Source organism: Apostichopus japonicus, chromosome 9 (genome assembly GCF_037975245.1).
Source record: "Apostichopus japonicus isolate 1M-3 chromosome 9, ASM3797524v1, whole genome shotgun sequence".
NCBI classification, from domain to species: domain Eukaryota; kingdom Metazoa; phylum Echinodermata; class Holothuroidea; order Aspidochirotida; family Stichopodidae; genus Apostichopus; species Apostichopus japonicus.
Genome location: NC_092569.1, coordinates 26,913,038 through 26,936,585, shown reverse-complemented (window position 1 = coordinate 26,936,585; position 23,548 = coordinate 26,913,038). Strand labels below are relative to the sequence as shown.

The window sequence follows — 23,548 nt, the reverse complement described above, 5'->3', positions numbered from 1 at the left end:
AGTTCTTTAATGTGGCATGTTTATTAATTGATCAACGGTCTGATTACAACCACCCAAGTATGCCTAATGAATTTATTTTGAGAAATACTCATGGCACTGCTGATGGTCTGAGCTTTGCATTTGCTTGAAGCAGCTTACTGGATGCCAGCTTAGTTTTGTTTATTCCTTAATTGCCAGACAGGCAATTAAATACAGGGATGACCTTTGTGGGTGATTGCTGTGTATTTGTGTATGTACCTACCTATGTGATGCCAGGCTAAGCTTCTAAATATAACTTAAATTATATTCGGTATGTAGATCCAAATTTAATAGTGACTAACAGAATCCTATTCTTTTCTGTGTAGGTCAAACCGTCAAAGGTCATCTAAGGTCAGCACGTCTGAAAATATTGTAACTTTTTAAGGAAAGGCTGGATAGAGTTGATACTTTGTATTCGAATCATCCTAGGACCCTATCATTTTGTGTGGTGGTCAAAAGGTCATTTGAGGTCAACAGCGATAGCGATAGATAGAGTGATATCTTTGATATAACTTACAGAAGTTGTGCCTGGATGGACTTCATACTGTACATGTATGTAGAATCCACCATATACAGTAGTGTGTACAAGATCCCTATTGTTTTCTGTGGAGGTCAAATGTCAGGTCAACAGAGGTTACAGTCTGAAAACCTTGTACGTACCCCAAAGGCTTACCAGGTTTGGATATTTACAAGTGACAAACTTACCTGTCCCAACACAGCCTCAACACTCCCGCTCTTCAGGTCGTAGAGGGCATAGTGTTAAAAGGTTAAATGTTCACTCACTTATACCGACTGGTTAGCCTAGTGGTTAGAGCATCAGCTTATCAGTCGGAAGGTTTGGGGTTCGACTCGGGGCCGAGTCATACCAAAGACTTTAAAAATGGGACCTACTGCCATCTTGCTTGGTGCTCAGCATATAAGTATGGAGTGGGGGAATATGTGTCTGATCGGTATAGTCATCATGTATAGTCCGAAGTGACTTGAGAACGGTTATGGAATGATAATAGACGGTTGGTTGTAGGCACTGCGCCATGAGTGTCTTCGGTCGGATACAGGCGCAATACCAAGTGTACACTTTTCTATTCCATTCCATTCCATTCCATTCCATTCCATTCCATTCCATTCCATTCCATTCCATTCCATTCCATTCCATTCCATTCCATTCTATTCTATGCTATGAATTCTATTCTATTCTATTCAAGATATGGTATAGGGGGAGTGCTAATAATGTGAGAAGACAGGTGCAAGAGGGAACAAAATATATTATTTTACTGCAGTAAATATTAAATGAGACTCTTTGTTTAAAACTGAAGCATTTTACCCATATTCATGGCTATTTATAGCTGATTCAGTGAATGAATGTTCCAGTCCATTTATATGAGAGATATACAGTAGTCAACAAATATCTGCTAGGGTTATGATGACATCATTAATAAATCAAGTTGCTATTTGTCCAGCATTTTCAAATAATTTACATGTTATTGATTAAATTCCTCTCCCTTATAAATGGGGCAATAAGCTACAAAATAACAAATATTTTTTAATTTTTTTTTGTAATTTAGAGAATTAATAAAAGCCCAGTCAAGCTTACCTTCTCCATTGAGGGCAGTGTTTCCATATCAACAGTTGGTGTAGACTAGAATGCTGTTGAAATAAATTTCTAAAAATAACACTTCTTTATACCTCTACAGTGTAGAAAAGTTTAGTGTCGAACAAACTTGATGCACTACCTTAAACTTTGTGGCTATATTCAATGTTTCGCTGGGCTTATTTAATATTAATATTGAACTAAAATTCTGCTACAGTACGTCCCTTGTTTCTTGTATTGGTTGGGAAGGATATCAATTGATGTATCAATTGATTCGACACAAATGTTTTTCACTTTCAAATTGACAGAGAAAACATTTTATGTCTTTACTGTAGGTCCCCATAGTTTTGCAAGTCATTACCTTACATTGTTTAGCCAGGAATTCTGAGATCGAGGGCACACACAATTTAAGGGGGCTCTAACTATTTTCCCCCCAACCCCTCCCCCCATCCCCAGATTGGAGCCAGCTTCAATGTTGTTAACACACAGTTAAAGACAAATTTGCAAACAGCCAAATTTCTGATCCTCACCTCAAGTGTGATAATTGGTATGAAATAGTTACAATTGTATTGTTCTTTACAGTAACTGTACGTATTAATTGTTATAAGATTTTTATTACATTTTTTAATCCCAAGCTGCTATTTTCAGCGGTTTTGTAAATTAAACTGTTTCTTTGAACCCAAATAAATGTAATTAGTTGGTTCGATTATAGTACATGTTTTTTCTTCTTATAATAGATCTATTTCAGATATTCAAACATCTTGTTTAAATTTGCAGCTCAATTCAATTCATCCTCATGGACACAATAAATACCAACCTTGATGAGAACCGTACTGTAAACCCACATCTGTTGACTCTTAATTTTCATCTTTTGTCGACTGTAGAGTTGTACAATAGTTGATTGCATGGCCATATTAGGAGACTATTCAAACAGACCACTGAGTGTGCAATGGATGATGATAATTTAAGAAGTCATTTTAAATTTTAAATTCTGGGAAAAGATGTCAAACACAATGATGACTTGGCTCTCTCAATGCACATGTAAACAGTATAGACTGTACATTGTATGCAATATAAGTTGAAATATTAATATTAATGTATATACATATAAAATCAGCATCAAATTCACCTCCTTAACACCTGCACATACATGATCAGTGGCAGAGCTAGGGGTATTGGTCAGGGGGGTGGGGGGCGAGAATGGACTGTTGGGGCAATTTCGACACTATCTAAGTGGAGCGCCACCACAGGTTATCGCGTAGTGTACAGAAATTTTTTGAGTAAAGATATTCCCTAGATCGCGGAAAATGACCCTTTTTGGGCCTTGCTAATTTGCAGATAAACGAAGAATAAATAGGTGTCATCGCCAACAAAATACGACAAATGTCAATAGGTAGATGAGAGCGTAATAAAAAAGTCAATATTCGCGAATAAGTAAAAAGTGGTAAAAAATAAAAATTGCGCCAGCAGTCCATTTGAGTCCATTAGGGGGGGGCATCCGCCCCCTGACTGTATGGACGCTCCGCCACTGTGTGCCCAGATGAGACGTTGTCTTCGTCGTTAGAGTTGTTGTAACATATCGCTAATCGTACCGTATGTTTAAGCGATCACTCAAAGCAGATATCAATTTATACCGGGCACTGAATACGTTGAAAAGTCTCAAAGTTTTGGTATTAACCCTACCTGGAGGGTTTGTTAACTAGGATCTTGCTTTCATAATTATCGTCGGTCCATTTCAAAAGTTGTACAGGTATATATATATATCATTGGGAACAAATTTTACATGTCCAGGAAATGGTCTCTGTGCTTGTACGGCAGTGGTTCACTGCTGAGCTGCTTTAATACAATATAAACCATTTTTATCTTTTTCTTTGTTTCTATGGGGACGCATGCTGTGATTTCACTATATACAAGACTGTATATCATGGCTCATTCAATTCTAAACTCGTCCAATTAGCACCCATGACGATTGATTATTTAAGTCTACAAATTAATAATTATATAATATTAAATTAAGTGCAATCCATTGCATTTTGACTGACTGAAAGTTTGTAATGTACAGCACTTCAACACAGTCATCAAAACTCAAGAGAGCAGAACACTTTTATGAGAAGAGCAATTTTATCTGTTAGAATGTATCAGAAAAATCTTTATCTCTTGGCTTGTGATCCACTGTAAAGTTAACTTGGCTTGAATGTAGGAGAGAGGGGGTGGGGGCAAAGTGGGAACCTATAGTTCGGGAAGGGTGAGTTTACCTTCAATTACATGTGACAATCATTTACTGTACCTCCAGAGAACTGGGAGGGGGGAGGGGTGCAGTACTAAAATACTTCCAGATATGAGGAATGGTACAGTGGGAAGGTGAAATAGTAGAGTGGAGACTGAGGCACTGTAAGTATATCATTGCTTGTAATAAAAAAAAAAAATTCTGCATCATCATGTATCAAATGATGAAATTGAAATCCTTTACAGCCATTATAATGGTATGTGTGCATGTGTGCATTTGTTTGTGTTGGTAGTTTAATTGCATGTACAAGTGACGTGATGGATGAGTCTGTAAGGATGCCCCAGTTGACTTCAAGAAGCCTCTTGACATTTAAATAATGGTCTTAAAGTTTTTCGAATAATTCCAACATTCCAAGGATTATATGTAATGATCAAAGTACCACCACATAATAAGTCATACAGGAATGACACCAATAAATGACAATATGAAAATCTGTTCGGGTTTTTATGATGTGGTAAACCTTTCTCAATCACAAGGGAAATGGATGACTCCTCATCCAAATAACAGAGTGATCTTATTTCCTTCTCTTTAGACTTTAACCACTTCTCTTTGATTGAACAATTTATTTTGGGGGTGGGGAAGGGGCTCCTTTTTGGAGGTTTTTATTTTTTTTTAATCCCCCCCCCTTTGAAATGACAAACATTCTATCAACTATCAGCTATGCTAGAATGGTCAGTGATGAAATGCAGTGACAGTAAACAATATTAAATTTGTAAGTAAAGGGTGATTTCTAGGAAATGCAATGTTTATGTAGGTGTGGGTTTGGTATATACTGTATGATTAATGATATCTGCTTCAGGGTAAAGGGTTAGAATTATTAAGTTTCAGTATTTTCATTTCCTGGAACTAATTTTAATTGTTTGTTCATGTACTGTAGTGCAAGAGAACATAGTGGGAAATTTGACATCGACGAAAATATTTAAATGCATGCAACTAAAACAAAGTCAGTGTCAAATGAACACTTAAAGATTTTCTTTCAGGATTTGATTTTGGGTGGCATTTTGGTACCAAATATTAGGATTAAGTAATAATCATATTTTCATCCCAGAAATGTGATTAATTTGTGATAGGAAAGTATGTGCAAATGGTATCAATTCCTGAGTGAGGTGATAGTTAATTAGGTCATGAAAGACTGATTGCAATTTTTTTTTTTTTTTTGTCATTTTGCATTTTATGTCTCATTTCTGTGATATGTAACAAATCAGCCTTTGAAAATGTCCTTCTGTTACAGAAAGAAAGGACATTTTTCTATTTTGATCAAACATGCAGTGTAAATGTTAGGAAAGTTTTCATTTAAAACAACCTCATGTAGACCAACGATATGGACTTATTGAAGAGACGAATGTTAACAGATCTTCGTTTATTTATACCAATTGATTAAAATATGTCCCTCTGTTACTATTTTGGTAATGAACGGAAGGACAGTAATGGAAGGACAAATTTTTTCTCTGGATCAAATAATGCAACATAAATTTGTGGTCAAGCTTTGAAGAATGAATACCATTGCATACATACAGTGTTATAAGTATATAGTTAGGGTGTTGCTAAGGACATTGTTTGGGTGTTGCTAAGTGCATTGTTTGGGTGTTGTTGGTAAGTGCAGTATTTAACCTCAGATTTAACCTCAGACAGGGCAATGTCTGATTGTTTCCCCTACTGAAGGATAGACAACTTTCCCAAGGGGATAAAAAAAAAATTGTCTATTCTATAAAAACAATCTTATGATACCCAGTAGGACCTCTCGCGGAGGTCGACCAGGGGTTAAACCAGGGACCAGGGGTTAAACTCCTTTTGATTTCATTTGGTCTGATTGTAATTCAATTGAACCTCTTTATTATCATGAACTGGACCTCCAGCTCACTGAAAAGTGTGCTTATATGCTGTAATAATATGCTGTAATAATAATCCCAGCTGAAGCTCCCACCCATTCCCTCCCCCCTCTTAATATTCCACTTCCATTTAATGTACCAACACAGAAGTACAGCACATGTATATACAACCAACTATATAGTTATATCTGAAGACAGTATCTAAAGGCAACCCATTGGCTGGAGTGCTTGTCAGTCAAACACCACTGGTAATGCCAGGACTGGAATAACCTCACAGTGGAAATCAGCTTCCCCTTCCTCTGGCTGGCATTAGCTTTATTCTCATCTATTTTTGTTTACGCTTCCAGTCTGAATAAAAATGTAATTATATAACTATCCTCTATCATATATTAGTCTGATATATTATCATGTTTTTTGCCAAGCTTTGTCAGGTTTGTTCCCACACACCCCCACCCCCCCCGCCCCCACCCCTGACATTAGTCTGAAGACAACTTCATCAGTTACTCTGCGTGCTGTGCAGTCAGAAGTTTCGCTTTCTCGAGCACAAGTTGGTGACTAGTATGCAAGTATTAGCTTAGTACAGTGATAGCTAAACCCAATTCTCTTACTGTCTCACTGTACATGTTCAAACCCTGCACATATTTTAACAGTTTGGGGTGGTGGAATTGTATGTCAACCTATTTACATGGAATTTTGCGGGGTTTTGTTATTTTTTTAAATATCATCAAGTAGAGCTGTTATTTATTTCGAAATAAGACATTTTTTTGTAGATAATTATTAATGCTAGCTCTATATTCTTTTATTTTACATTTACAAGGTATACCCTGCAGCAGTTTTCTTGTTGTATCATTTAATTGTGTCAAGCACATTGTTTGTCCAGTTTATATTGAGTAAACCTTTCGTCCTTCCATTACCGTCCTCACGTTACCAATGATTATAAATCTGACTAAAGTCTTTATATTTATGTATATAAAACGAACTGGGTAATTTTTGAATGGAAATTACAGTACTTAGAGTATAACAGTGTAGCTAAAATTCACAGGATTGCTTTTATAATCAACTTTAAATCATTGAGGTAACCTTATTAACTTCACTTAGTTTATGTAACAATATAGTTACGGCGAAAACCCTTTCATTTTACCGTCCTTTCTTTACCGAGCTCATAAATATGCATAGCTTAAAACATGAAAGCAGCCAATCCTCACCTGACAGTATTTCTCAAGAGAACCGTTTTGTACACAGTTTAATATGTCCAGCAATGTCATCATGCATGCATGATACAGCCCAATGAATGACATATCTTGTGGACCGGGGAAAACCCTGTGGTTAGGATTAACCCCTAGGATTAACCCTAACCGGAAAAATACTGCATCACATGTAGTATCATACAATACCGTACTTCTTGAGGCAGTACAACTTGCCACATTATAACTTGTCTTGAGAGATGAAAAAAACTTGACGTTATGGTGATGAAAGGTATTCATTCATACATACAAAGGTTTGGCAATTGAAGCTTTTATTCATCATAAAAATAAAATAAAACTGACATTAGCAAACTGCTTCTCCACAAGAGAGCCTGTGTAATAGACTGTGTAAAAGTACTGTAAGTTGGCCTGACGTTGCGATCCTAGCAGGATCTTCTTCAGAGGCTAAATGACAAGTTACAGTAACAGAAGGGACAAAAAACACGCACAGAATGCGAGAAAGTCTCCATTGTATTAAGTAATACAATGGAGACTTTTGTTTGATATACAGTAGCTAAGGAAAGTGTGAGTGATACACTCACTTGAAATGTGACGTCATCATTAGTCAAAATGTCAAAAAATTATGTCAAACATAATTGCCCTAGCACTGAGTTTCATTTATATATATAATTAGTTTGAAACTATCAATACTTTCAATAATTGGATCAAACACTCATGGATGTGAATTGTATATACTGCTGGTTTCTGTTAGATGATGTCATGTGCAGTATTTATTTATTCAGCGAAATTATTACACTGCAATTTATAGACGGATGACTTTGTACTGAGAATGAATTTCAACATGTATATCGTCAACCATCAAAAATCATGGTACTGTATTCATTTAAAGGTTGCATATGTCCATATATATACTGTACAGTATACCACGCTTAATGTTTGAGTATTTAATTAATTCCAAACTAGAACTTAGTGGCGTCAAACATATGTTTTCTAACGCATTGAGAATTTGTCAAGGGACAAATCATCCTGTACAGATGAATATATGCATATTATTTTCTATTGTTTAACGCTGTGACGAATATTTTTGAAACATCTATAGTTATATATATATATATATATATATACAATTATTACATTGTTTTCATTTTGGTAATCAAATCTCCATTTTGTAACTCTCAGATGTCTTGGTGATGCATGTTGACTCACATGTGCAAACTTAAAGTTGTCATGAACTACAATTTATCACTTCATAACCTTGAAAAGGATGCATACATTTACCACTAACAGTTAATCTTCAAATGTCATTTTGCTTCTAATGTACAACAAGGGCTCCATCATGTTGCATCTTTATAGGCTTCTTAAGGAGCAATTTCAAATCAGTTAGGCCTATATAGGCTTACTTGACAAAATATAGGACAAAAAATTGTAACTAAAACAAACGTCCTCCCAGCAGTGTAATTCTCGGAGGTTATATATACTTCTGCAAATAGTTCCTTCCTATCTTGGACAAACCTTAAACGGTCTATTGTTATTAAGATTTAAAATAATCATATTCATGAAGCCCAATACTCTACAGGAAGGGCAAATGATGTTCCCTTCTGCAGAAACAGGAAGAAGAAAAACCAAGAAAGAAAAGAAAGGAAAAGAAAGTTTCTGCTGAAAGATAGTAATTAAGGGAAATCTAGGTTTACTGTACTTTCAATAGTTTCTACTTTAAGCATGTCTCCACGAATATGTTTTCATTGAGCAAAGGTCAATCTGATTAGTTAGTGTATGAGTAATTGTACGTTTGCAATTTTTTTTTTTTTTTTTAAATCACACTTTGCGTAGGATTCGGGTAATAAATTAGGAACCGGGTAGTATCACGTCGGGCGGGTACCTTCGTTATTGCTGTTATCTTCGAACACATTGTAGCCTAACACCACACTAAGTCAATGGGAAATCTGCCTAACCGTCGGTTTGCCAATTTTTTTTTTTTTAAGTCACACTTTGCATAGGATTCGGGTAATAAATTAGGAACCGGGTAGTATCACGTCGGGCGGGTACCCGGGTACCCGGATAACCCGTGCATACACTATTTTATATATATATATATATATATATATATCTATATATATATATATATATATATACAATTATTACATTGTTTTCATTTTAGTAATCAAATCTCCATTTTGTACTGTAACTCTCAGATGTCTTGGTGATGCATGTTGACTCACATGTGCCAACTTAAAGTTGTCATGAACTACAATTTATCACTTCATAACCTTGAAAAGGATGCATACATTTACCACTAACAGTTAATCTTCATTGTCATTTTGCTTCTAATGTACAACAAGGGCTCCATCGTGTTGCATCTTATAGGCTTCTTAAGTAGCAATTTCAAATCAGTTAGGCCTATATATAGGCTTACTTGACAAAATATAGGACAAAAAATTGTAACTAAAACAAACGTCCTCCCAGCAGTGTAATTCTCGGAGGTTATACTTCTGCAAATAGTTCCTTCCTATCTTGGACAGACCTTAAACGGTCTATTGTTATTAAGATTTAAAATAATCATATTCATGAAGCCCAATACTCTACAGGAAGGGCAAATGATGTTCCCTTCTGCAGAAACAGGAAGAAGAAAAACCAAGAAAGAAAAGAAAGGAAAAGAAAGTTTCTGCTGAAAGATAGTAATTAAGGGAAATCTAGGTTTACTGTACTTTCAATAGTTTCTACTTTAAGCATGTCTCCACGAATATGTTTTCATTGAGCAAAGGTCAATCTGATTAGTTAGTGTATGAGTAATTGTACGTTTGCAATTTTTTTTTTTTTATTTTAAATCACACTTTGCGTAGGATTCGGGTAATAAATTAGGAACCGGGTAGTATCACGTCGGGCGGGTACCTTCGTTATTGCTGTTATCTTCGAACACATTGTAGCCTAACACCACACTAAGTCAATGGGAAATCTGCCTAACCGTCGGTTTGCCAATTTTTTTTTTTTTAAATCACACTTTGCATAGGATTCGGGTAATAAATTAGGAACCGGGTAGTATCACGTCGGGCGGGTACACGGGTACCCGGATAACCCGTGCATACACTATTTTATATATATATATATATATATATATATATATACAATTATTACATTGTTTTCATTTTAGTAATCAAATCTCCATTTTGTACTGTAACTCTCAGATGTCTTGGTGATGCATGTTGACTCACATGTGCCAACTTGAAGTTGTCATGAACTACAATTTATCACTTCATAACCTTGAAAAGGATGCATACATTTACCACTAACAGTTAATCTTCATTGTCATTTTGCTTCTAATGTACAACAAGGGCTCCATCATGTTGCATCTTATAGGCTTCTTAAGTAGCAATTTCAAATCAGTTAGGCCTATATATAGGCTTACTTGACAAAATATAGGACAAAAAATTGTAACTAAAACAAACGTCCTCCCAGCAGTGTAATTCTCGGAGGTTATACTTCTGCAAATAGTTCCTTCCTATCTTGGACAGACCTTAAACGGTCTATTGTTATTAAGATTTAAAATAATCATATTCATGAAACCCAATACTCTATATACAGGAAGGGCAAATGATGTTCCCTTCTGCAGAAACAGGAAGAAGAAAAACCAAGAAAGAAAAGAAAGGAAAAGAAAGTTTCTGCTGAAAGATAGTAATTAAGGGAAATCTAGGTTTACTGTACTTTCAATAGTTTCTACTTTAAGCATGTCTCCACGAATATGTTTTCATTGAGCAAAGGTCAATCTGATTAGTTAGTGTATGAGTAATTGTACGTTTGCATTTTTTTTTTTTTTATTTTAAATCACACTTTGCGTAGGATTCGGGTAATAAATTAGGAACCGGGTAGTATCACGTCGGGCGGGTACCTTCGTTATTGCTGTTATCTTCGAACACATTGTAGCCTAACACCACACTAAGTCAATGGGAAATCTGCCTAACCGTCGGTTTGCCAATTTTTTTTTTTTTAAATCACACTTTGCATAGGATTCGGGTAATAAATTAGGAACCGGGTAGTATCACGTCGGGCGGGTACACGGGTACCCGGATAACCCGTGCATACACTATTTTATATATATATATATATATATATATATATATACAATTATTACATTGTTTTCATTTTAGTAATCAAATCTCCATTTTGTACTGTAACTCTCAGATGTCTTGGTGATGCATGTTGACTCACATGTGCCAACTTGAAGTTGTCATGAACTACAATTTATCACTTCATAACCTTGAAAAGGATGCATACATTTACCACTAACAGTTAATCTTCATTGTCATTTTGCTTCTAATGTACAACAAGGGCTCCATCATGTTGCATCTTATAGGCTTCTTAAGTAGCAATTTCAAATCAGTTAGGCCTATATATAGGCTTACTTGACAAAATATAGGACAAAAAATTGTAACTAAAACAAACGTCCTCCCAGCAGTGTAATTCTCGGAGGTTATACTTCTGCAAATAGTTCCTTCCTATCTTGGACAGACCTTAAACGGTCTATTGTTATTAAGATTTAAAATAATCATATTCATGAAACCCAATACTCTATATACAGGAAGGGCAAATGATGTTCCCTTCTGCAGAAACAGGAAGAAGAAAAACCAAGAAAGAAAAGAAAGGAAAAGAAAGTTTCTGCTGAAAGATAGTAATTAAGGGAAATCTAGGTTTACTGTACTTTCAATAGTTTCTACTTTAAGCATGTCTCCACGAATATGTTTTCATTGAGCAAAGGTCAATCTGATTAGTTAGTGTATGAGTAATTGTACGTTTGCAATTTTTTTTTTTTTTTTAAATCACACTTTGCGTAGGATTCGGGTAATAAATTAGGAACCGGGTAGTAGTATTACGTCGGGTGGGTACCCGGATAACCTGTGCATACACTACTATATGCCCTTAAAATTGTTCTACGTCCTTTAAATTAACAATGGCTATAAAATATTATTTGTTGTCTGTAACCTAAAACTTGGAGACTGCTTGAAAGATATTATTTATGATCCAAAATTCAGTTGCAAATCAGTGAAATGATTTGGACCGTGATACAGTATATGGTCATTTTCACAATCAGTGACCAGTAACTTTTGTACACTAAGGGCTAAAATTTCAAACACCATATATATGGAAATTTGACTAACATCACATGTTAAAGTGTTCACATTTTTGGAACTTCAACTTTTTAGAGCTTAAACATATACGTTTATGGGTGTAATTTTTTGGTGACTGTGTGACTCTAGGAAACTTTAAGCAAAAAGATGTATTTTTAAGCAACCATATTTACACAGTGTTAAAACAGTACTCTGATTCAAGTAAACTTTAAAATTCTTATCATTATATGTTACTTAAAAATGATTTGGCAGAAAATTTTTAATACTATTGCAGATATTTCCATGTTAACTAAAAATTTATTGGAAATCAAGGATTATTTTTCTTAATTTTAACTTTAAACTACTTAAAAAAAAGATAAGGCCAAGTCAAACACCTTAAATTATGTCTCCTCACAGAGGGCTAATATCCAATCCAAGTTGCCCAAAAATCCATGCACTTTTGCAAAAGTTGGAATTTTCCCACAAGTTTACACGTTTCGGAGGTGACGTTGACATTTTACGTGTGCTTCGGAGGTGACAAAAATGTTTACAAGTTGTTGTCAAGGCTTTTTTGCTAATAACAAAGAAGTAACCACTTAATCTCAATGTATATTAATAACATCTTTAATCAAACACTGATTTAAATAAAAACATTTATGCTAAGTAGCAGAGAATGTACGTCAACTACCTGAACAACTAATGAAACAAGTGAATGAATACAGAACACAGAATACAATAGTTTTATGTTATAAAAGATAGGTAAATGTCAGGTAAAGCAAATATGGGCATTTAAAAAGTAATTGTAAACATTGGGTTGAAGTCTCTTACTGTGACACTCATATTGATTATAATCACATACAACTTACAGTATTATATACCTTCAGTCTCTTTTTTTTTTTCGGAGGTGACGCTAAACGTAACTTACACAACCCAGACGGCTTGATTCATGCTAAAACACATAGAATTTACCTTGGAAAGTATGAAACACATTAACAGGATATGTTGATAATATTTAAATGACATTCATGATACTAGAACTATGACTGCTTTGCTGCCATTCATGATAACTTGGAGACAATACTGTACATGTCCGTTCAAATTCATTTGGTTAAATTCACACTGTTTTGGCTAATTGCATATGAAATATTATACCACAAAGAAGTTTGCGTAGCCATTAGCCATTCTGACTGCTAGTTACAGTATCTTTTATGTTGGTTACACTTTTGGCAGTGAAACTTACTGTCACATTCCTGTAACCTTTTACAAATTTGAAGAGGACATGCAGTCTAATATTCTGGAACAAACACATCATTAACATTCATGACCTAACCACAGTCTATCAAAGTTTCAGTGAAAAGCAAGGTTAATACTTGTCAAAAACTGTATAAATGATGGGCTAATATTTTTTTTTTAAACATACCTCAGTAGGCGAAACGAGGGGAACGAAACGTTGAACTTCATTTTTCTCAGTAGTTATAGGATGTTAAGAGAACAATGTTTTGGTTTGAGTACATATTAAAATTATATAACACGATGGATTGACAATATTACCGTAGCATTTACAGTAGTCCTGCACTGGGTGGATGACATCATTGTCATCAGGTTAGCCTTAAAGGATCGTTCCAAATATAATCCAAGGTGAACATCAGTAACACCATTTCACCATTTTTGTTTTAAATTTCAATGTAGAGAAGTCTGTTCAATTCTGATCACTGACACACTGATTGTTTATAAGCAGTAATAATGTTAAATTATCTGCCTGAGTTAGAAAAGTGTAAAGGAGGAATCTTGTGTAATTGTTGTTTCCATTTTTGTAAATTGAATAAAAGTTTTATTGATCAAACTGACGAAACAGTTAAGTCTGTTAAGATTTATAAATTATTAGAAAAACGACATAAAAAAGTAAAAAAATTGTTACCGTCAGTTCTGTTCAAAATAATGGCAACGAATGAATAGGGTATGATTGTTCAATTATCAAAGGTCACTATGGTATGTATATATGTGACAATGTTGACATGACCTAATATATAAAACGTTTATCAATGGTTTCGACATATTTTTTTATCCAGATTTACTCCGCCGTTTGTCCAAAGCGCACAATACCGTTTTCTGTGGGCGAATTCAACTCTTCCTCGCAAAGTTCTTCCCGCTAGATGAAAAATCAGGTAAGAACACAATTACTGATTTTGTCTCGAAGGAGACACCAACCCAACCGACCCAACCGAATATGAAGGTGTCATGACTTCCATAAATAGCTAAGAAACATCTTGTGCCAGTTGGGAGATACCTTTGTAAATATGTGATCTAATTGTCACCCCCATACAGTGAGGATTCTGAAACCAAAAATTGACTTTTGATTGTCATACTTTTCAAGATAGAATGTTAGAACAGCATTTTGTGTTTAAAGCGGCATATTGCATTTGGTCACCGTTTTCTACTTTTTTGACATGTCCATCAAGTTTTTACATATATCAATCACAAAACAGCAAACTAAGATATTAGCCAAGTTTTTCCCTGCCAACAACGTTAATTGGCGAGTAATTAAGGATATTTGCAGATAATGAGAAAAGTGTCCACGACAAATTCTACATTCAAATTTAATCGCATAAAGTTCCCCCAAGCCCACTAGTTTGAATTCAACCAATCAGAGATGCAGGTTTAGTTATGAGCCGTTGCTAAAAGTAGATTCAAGACTTTGCGTTGGTACAACCAGGGAGTTGTTATGGAACTCCCTGGTACAACTGCCATATAGACTGTACACAAGCATGGTGTTGTATTACGTATTGGCCAATGACGTTCGTAGTGTATAAATATTCATATTATGGGCAAGGTTGATTGGGATCCCAGCGGAAAATATCTTGGAGAAAAACAAAGTTGAGAGTTGCAAATTTTTCGACTTTTATGTCACCTTTTGAAGTAAGATTTAAATAGATAAGCTAGTTATGTATGTCGTTATGGCATCGTGGAGTCAGTGAGGTTGAGAACAATCATAGAAAAGGACGCAAAATGCTGCTTTAATCAACACTGAAATCAATGCCATTAATTGGGAGGTAAATGTTATGAGCTTCAAAATTTTGGGTTTCAGCAAACCACGTAAATCCCATGTCCATTTTACAGGAGACAAATGCAGTAATACTGTAAGTTTAAAGAATCAAAAATGAGTTAAATAAAGCAATGCGCAGTTGGCTCAACGATGTCTTTTTTACTTTGGTCTTTTAATAGTCTTCCATCTTTTGTGTCTTCGGCCTATTGTGAGAACGAACATTAAATCTTCGATCATCATCTCCCGAATTATGATAAAAATGACTTTTCTTAGCTGTGTGGGGAACTGCTTATGACAGTTAAATATATCTCTTTCTCCTAAAACAATTATTAATTAGTTAATTTAATGATCAAAGTTACAGTACATCTTTGTTATTTTTTGGGTTATTTAATTTTCTTCTTTTTCATTTTTCTTTCTTTTTTGACTTTGTTTCTATTTTTGAGCATTGTTTTCTTTTAGGGTCAAATAACTGTTACAACACTAGAATGACATACTCTGAATAGATAGTTAAAATACTGTAATATAAACCAGAACGAGAAAACGAATATCGTTGATGCAGCTAAAACATTGTAACTTGACAGTAGAAACTGGTAAGTTGTAGCATGGAGCTATAAACAGATTATAGCTCCATGGTTGTAAGTAGAGATCTACAGTACTGTCATCTGAGACCTAATTGTTTTGTTATTTCTTCTTTTTGGCCTTGTTTTGTATAGGATCAAGTAACTGTTTACAAAACTAGAATGAAAGAGCTTTAGTTACTGTAATACAAACCATAATGAGATAATGAATACTATTGATGCAGCTGAAACATTGTAACTTGATAGTAGAAACTGGTAAGTTGTAAGCTGATACTGTCAACAGAGACCTAATTGGTGGCCATAATGTAGGCCAATTCATGAACTTAATAATCTAATAAAACTGTTAGCAAACTGCTTATCCACTAGAGTGCCTGTGTAAGAGAATGTGTAAAAGTCAGTTGACCTGACATTTCGATCCTAGCAAGATCTTCTTCAGAGGCTAACTGACAAGTAACAGTAACAGAAGGGACAAAAACACGCACAGAATACAGACAGGCTAATGAGCATGGTGAACACAAAGAGATAGATGTAAGGGGATTAGTAGACAAGGGATGGAGAGAAGAAAGAAAGAAACCAACCAGGGAAGAGGAGAGGTAGGAGATGAGCAGTAGAGGGACAAAGAGAGGATTAAGGGAAGGGGGTAGGGAATAAGCTGGAGAAGGACTAAGACAGAAAGGTGTGGAGAAAAAAAGGGTGGAAGAGAGCTATGAGAAGAGGAGTGATGGGGGGATGGGGGACAAGGGCTGATGGAGGGGGGGGACAGAAGAAGAAAAGTTAGTCATGTTCTTCCTGCATGTTGAGCCCATGAGGTTGAATGGTGCGAAGGCGTTGCATCCACAGCCTCTCTCTGCTGATTCGTACTAGGTCAGGGCAGCTACCTAAGGATTCAATCCCCTGTAGGGACATGTCGTTAATGGTATGGTTGGGAAGGTTAAAGTGTTCTCCAACTTAATAATCTGTCAGAACTTGCTGGTACACTGATGATATGGTCTATCATTTCAGTTCCTTATTCAAGATGATTGGTTTGTCAGTCACAAAAGGAAATTTATGCAAATTATGCACCATTGTATTTCTGTCCACTGAAACAAACAACGTAGGACCATGGAGGTAAAACACTCCATGGTAGGACAGACTGTCAGATGCCAGCCGTTAAGGCCCCATGACCCAGGATCTTCCACGAGGACTGGCCCCACCCCTTCAGAATCGACGCTCAGAATGTCAAAAAACCTAGCCTCTTGGACTAAGGACAAAAAAATTCAGTTCAAGCAATCTCCATCAGCAAGCTTCCAGACATATCTTAAGATAACTTTCTTTCCACCTTGTTGGAAAATTCCAGTAATTATTACCCATGGGCCAGGTACAGAAAGAATTTGAGGTACCGACTTTAATGTCATGCCCCATAGTCACCGTAATGCCGACAGCCATGCTACACTGTGCATAATAGTACCCGTACTTTCTGTAAATGATCAGTAATATCGTTATAAGAAGATATGGAACAGATTAAATCTCTGCTTTTAGATCTTAATAGATCCATGCAGTTTGCCCTATGAATTATGGGAAATATCTAAGAGCACAACTTAATAAAAAGTCATATTCAATGGGTTTGAGTGACAGTTCGATACGGTCAAGTCTAATTTGTTTAGCAGCAATATTATATTTGTTCTCTTTCCTTACTCGACATGGTATTGGATGACACGCCCGTCCAACAAGATGAAACTGAACACCATTTTACGATGCAAACAATAGATTGTAAACATGTTATTCTATGACCGTCATAATAGTCTGTTGTTTGGCCGTCGTCGAGCACATGCATGCCCGATGTGCACTAGTCACCCAATGACATATATACCTGTTTGTAGACTCTACTCTGGCAGCCATTTTGATTCATATTTGAGTCTGTGACCTGTAAAGGGTCATACAAATTGTTATAGGAACTGTCATGTATTATATAGATAGAAACTGTACATCAAGGATTTTCCAGGCAGTTATTGGTAGCTAAATGGTAGCTAAAATATTGCTTATTGAATCCGAGTTGTTAATTGTGGTTTCCATTTTTATGACCATTAGTGCACTGCCTTTGGTGGGCTATGCACAGTACTTATAAATGACAGTGTATGATATTGATACCAAGCCAAGACCATTTTTCCATTGCACGAACAGTAATAGTGCGTCGTCTGCCTCTGTGGCAAACACCGAGAAAAGGGAGAAATTTCTCACCCAATATTTTAAATATGCAGGTTTATGCTTTCTGGATCATAAAAACATCTTTTTGAGTTCAATCAGACCTTTTTTTGAGACCTACCGAATGTAATCACTCACAGTGAACATTGCAAACGAAGATATTCTATTAGAATAAACTTTGGTTCTCGCAAGATCGAATGACGATCAATGAGCCGAACTTTGATCAATGGATGTAAATCAATCTCCAAGATTTCACCATCTGGAAAAAAATTTCAAGCTTATCGACAGCAAAAAAGCCTGAGTAGCTGATAAATATAATTTAAATGTCAGAGTGCTTGACGTTACGGTCCTGCCAGGATCTCATTACTATCACTGAAATTAACACAAAACCGGAAGAATGTGCAAGTGGGCGGTGTCCCAGGGAGAGAGGGCGCAGTGCTGAAACATTCCAGTTCATAGTTTATGTAGATGGGAAAGTGCAGATGTGAAGTGGAAGACAGGGAAGAGAGGAGCGAAGTAAATCCCCAACCCAGTTAGTTTTGGGGAAACTTTAAAGGAGTGGTCTCATGAGAAGGAAGGGCAGTGACCCAGGGGGGGGTCCGGTTATAGAGGGCGCACAGTGTTATTATTTTACCAGGACTTTATTGGCACGTTAGAACGAGGTGCTAAGGTTGTGAGGAGACAGGTAAGCTCATAACTTGTAAATATCCAAACCAGTAAGTTTTGGAATCTTCAGCTCTAGGCTATTACTGAAATGAAAACAAAGTGAGAACACATGAAGAGACACAGGTGGAGGAGAGACAAGTTATGTAAATTGGGAAATAATGAGCAATGAATATTAAAAAAAAATAGATGTATAAAAGAGAGGTTCCCCCTACAGATACAACCCTGTACATTGTATTAAGAGGAAAGATTGAATAGGAGGATAAAGGATTGCTAATCTTCACAGGCCCTCTAACTTCTATATGTTCTGTTGTACTCAGAAAAGGTATTTTGAATTAACTATAGATTACTCTGTAGTAAAATGGTTGAAGTATTGAAACGATACCTCTAAAAGGACATATCAAAATGGCCCCCCCCCCCCCCCGATAACCTTTTTATGTTACATTGAGAGTTTGCACTAAAAGCCCAATAATCATACCCATAAAACTGGCTCCCTTGAGACCTATATAAAGTTCTCAGTCGCCTTTCGTTGACTTTATTCGTGACAAAATATGTTATGTAAAAGTTAAAGGGATCGCAAAGGTTTTGATCAGCGGGAAGATCTCAGTCTCTGAAGAAGAGAGACTGCCAGGATGGACAGAGATCAGGCCCTCTAAACTTAGATAAATATTCATATTTACCTACACAGCTGGCTCTTTTGCAGGTAGATAATTAGTTTGGTGATATTTTCTTTTCTTTCTCGCTTCAAACTATTTTGAATGCCTTAAAGTACTCTCCAATTGTTTTAATTAAGTTTGTGGTACATCCTTCTGCATTTAATGTCTTTTATCATTTCTTTGACAGGTCTAAATTTGATGAGCAACTTCAACAAGGAAAATGTGACTTTCTATAACAAGGAGAATCTAGAGGGCCCAATACAGGTACTTTGTGTAAAATAAGTAAGCCTCTCATATCCGTCTTACCTATACCCCCCACCCCCAACCCCCCAAACAGGATCATCAAGATCCAGGCTGGGCCCCCTCTCTTGAAGTCTTCATTTTTACTTTAGCATATCTTGAGAATAATTTGTTATTTATCCCATATATTTCCCCAGCCCTGGGACCATAGCCCCTCTCCCTAACCCCTCTCATCAAGCCTGTGACCCTGTCCTTCCAAACCTCCCCCTCACACCCAAGCCCCCTCTCTCTCTCTCTCTCTCTCTCGCTATCATATATTGAGAATAATTTGTTATTGATCAAATATTTCCCCGAACCTGCACTTGACCCTGAGCCCTGGGACCGTAGCCCCTCTCCGTAACCCCTCTCATCCAGCATGTGACCCCGTCCTGCCAAACCTCCCCCTCACACCCAAGCCCTCTCTCTCTCTCTCTCTCTCGTTATCAAGATATTGCATATATTGAGAATAATTTATTATTGATCAAATATTTCCCCAAACCTGCACCGGACCCTGAGCCCTGGGACCATAGCCCCTCTCCCTAACCCCTCTCATCAAGCCTGTGACCCCGTCCTTCCAAACCTCCCCATCACACCCAAGCCCTCTCTCTCTCTCTCTCCCTATCATATATTGCATATATTGAGAATAATTTATTATTGATCAAATATTTCCCCAAACCTGCACCGGACCCTGAGCCCTGGGACCGTAGCCCCTAACCCCTCTCATCAAGCCTGTGACCCCGTCCTTCCAAACCTCCCCCTAACACCCAAGCCCTCTCTCTCTCGCTATCATATATTACATATATTGAGAATAATTTATTATTGATCAAATATTTCCCCAAACCTGCACCGGACCCTGAGCCCTGGGACCGTAGCCCGTAACCCCTCTCATCAAGCATGTGACCCCGTCCTTCCAAACCTCCCCATCACACCCAAGCCCTCTCTTGCTCTCTCTCTCCCTATCATATATTGCATATATTGAGAATAATTTATTATTGATCAAATATTTCCCCAAACCTGCACCGGACCCTGAGCCCTGGGACCATAGCCCCTCTCCCTAACCCCTCTCATCAAGCCTGTGACCCCGTCCTTCCAAACCTCCCCCTCACACCCAAGCCCTCTCTTGCTCTCTCTCTCGCTATCATATATTACATATATTGAGAATAATTTATTATTGATCAAATATTTCCCCAAACCTGCACCGGACCCTGAGCTCTGGGACCGTAGCCCGTAACCCCTCTCATCTAGCCTGTGACCCCATCCTTCCAAACCTCATCCCCTCACACCCAAGCCCTCTCTTGCTCTCTCCCTCTCTCTATCTCTTTTTCTCTCATGAGTGGATTGTGTTACAGTCTCCATGTTAGGGGGACCAAACTGTGGGTTGAGAGTGGATTGTGTTTCAGTCTCGATGTGAGGGGGACCAAACTGGGGCTTGAGATTGGATTGTGTTACAGTCTGGATGTTAGGGGGACCAAACTGGGGGTTGAGAGTGGATTGTGTTACAGTCTCCATGTTAGGGGGATCAAACTGGGGGTTGAGAGTGGATTGTGTTACAGTCTCGATGTGAGGGGACCAAACTGGGGCTTGAGATTGGATTGTGTTACAGTCTCCGTGTTAGGGGGACCAAACTGGGGGTTGAGAGTGGATTGTGTTACAGTCTCCGTGTTAGGGGGACCAAACTGGGGGTTGAGAGTGGATTGTGTTTCAGTCTCGATGTGAGGGGGACCAAACTGGGGCTTGAGATTGGATTGTGTTACAGTCTGGATGTTAGGGGGACCAAACTGGGGGTTGAGAGTGGATTGTGTTACAGTCTCCATGTTAGGGGGATCAAACTGGGGGTTGAGAGTGGATTGTGTTACAGTCTCGATGTGAGGGGACCAAACTGGGGCTTGAGATTGGATTGTGTTACAGTCTCGGTGTTAGGGGGACCAAACTGGGGGTTGAGAGTGGATTGTGTTACAGTCTCCGTGTTAGGGGGACCAAACTGGGGGTTGAGAGTGGATTGTGTTTCAGTCTCGATGTGAGGGGGACCAAACTGGGGCTTGAGATTGGATTGTGTTACAGTCTGGATGTTAGGGGGACCAAACTGGGGGTTGAGAGTGGATTGTGTTACAGTCTCCATGTTAGGGGGATCAAACTGGGGGTTGAGAGTGGATTGTGTTACAGTCTCGATGTGAGGGGACCAAACTGGGGTTGAGAGTGGATTGTGTTACAGTCTCCGTGTTAGGGGGACCAAACTGGGGGTTGAGAGTGGATTGTGTTACAGTCTCCATGTTAGGGGGACCAAACTGGGGGTTGAGAGTGGATTGTGTTTCAGTCTCCATGTTAGGGGGACCAAACTGGGGTTTGAGAGTGGATTGTGTTACAGTCTGGATGTTAGGGGGACCAAACTGGGGGTTGAGAGTGGATTGTGTTACAGTCTCCATGTTAGGGGGATCAAACTGGGGGTTGAGAGTGGATTGTGTTACAGTCTCGATGTGAGGGGACCAAACTGGGGGTTGAGAGTGGATTGTGTTACAGTCTCGGTGTTAGGGGGACCAAACTGGGGGTTGAGAGTGGATTGTGTTTCAGTCTCCATGTTAGGGGGACCAAACTGGGGGTTGAGAGTGGATTGTGTTACAGTCTCCATGTTAGGGGGACCAAACTGGGTGTTGAGAGTGGATTGTGTTACAGTCTCCATGTTAGGGGGACCAGACTGGGGGTTGAGAGTGGATTGTGTTACAGTCTCGATGTGATGGGAGAACAAACTGGGGGTTGAGAGTGGATTGTGTTGTTTGATGTTCCTGCCCAGTGGCTAGTCTTGAAAAGTACTTAATTCTGTATGTATGGACACCAGTTATTAAGTGACGGCTGACCTCAGGGTTAAAACATGTACCAGGCATGAGCTTTTTCCGCAAATTCGCAGAATATCCGTAATTTCTTTTCTTCCACGGGGACAAATACTATTATCCTAACACACTGTAGCATATGCAAACTGGAGCCTATACCGCAATTTCTGCAAAATTCCATGAATTTTGTTTTACCCCAGGCTCATCCCTGATGTACAGTCTCCCTGAGCGAAATAAACATATGAATGCACAGTGAAGCCAGGGACAGTTACTTCAAATTACCTAATTGGTGCTACAAAATACATAATAAAAAAAAAAAATCTGCAGTTTCACTGCCAAATCCCCACAATTAATATTGTTTATATTAAATGAAAAAAGCCTAGGTGATTTTACTTTTTAAAAGGGATATGAAATATGTTTTCAACACCCACTTAACTGCCAAACAAAATTTCCCTAAAGTGATAGTAAATATCACCAGGGGAATTGGTCATCTTTTGAAACTATTTGATACGATAGAGGCAATTTTTTTACCCCTTCCTACTCTCCCGCACCTCTCCCCACCCCTCCCCATTGCTCAAACAGTGTGACAAGGACCAGATTTGCAAAATAAGTGTCTACAATATTAAACGAATGTCATGATCTGATAATTGTCAAGTTGACTTCAGACCTACAGTTATTACACAGTGTTTAATTGTAACCTAACACAAACTGAAGTTGGCCAACATAAATTATGTCCACAATCAGGAAATATCAACAGAAAAGTATAATAACCTCTCTCTCTCTCTCTCTCTCTCTCTCTCTCTGCAAAAAACAAATCACATTTGACTTGAGAAATTAAAGTCTCGAGGTCAGAGAACTTTGGTGAGCCCACGTACACCTATTACATCGTATCGATCGATCAAACAGCAAGTTTAATGAAATCAATGAAAAGCACCAGAGGGCTATATCTGTTTGCTAGAGAGAAATGAAAGATTAATCTGAAAATAAATGGAAAAAAATAATTAAATGTAATAACACTTTTTCCCTCAAACAGCCATATTTTGTTCTGATTTAGCTTTACGATATCAAGGCGTGTATTGTTCACATTGATTGAGTACAGTGTCAAGTTTTGTATAGAAGTCACCTGAACTGGCCTTTGGAATATTAAGTTCCTGTAACTTAAGACTTGAAGTCACTGATGGTTGTTGTTTCACTGCAAATCATGTACTGTATATCAAGTGATATCAGCCTGTTAACTGTTTATTCGTCGGTTCTGTTTGAATGTTATGTATGTTATGTATGCAAGGAACATGTTATA

At 37.5% G+C, this 23,548-nt stretch overlaps 1 protein-coding gene across 1 annotated transcript in view; it reads left to right on the top strand.

Moving 5' to 3' along the window:
* LOC139974351 (THO complex subunit 1-like) overlaps positions 1-23,548 on the top strand; it is a 78,878-nt gene that overhangs the window by 39,194 nt on the left and 16,136 nt on the right. Inside the window, exons 6-7 of the mRNA XM_071981413.1 lie at positions 14,096-14,191; positions 19,335-19,411. Coding sequence (XP_071837514.1) covers positions 14,096-14,191; positions 19,335-19,411 — 173 coding nt within the window. The remainder of the gene's footprint in view (positions 1-14,095; positions 14,192-19,334; positions 19,412-23,548) is intronic.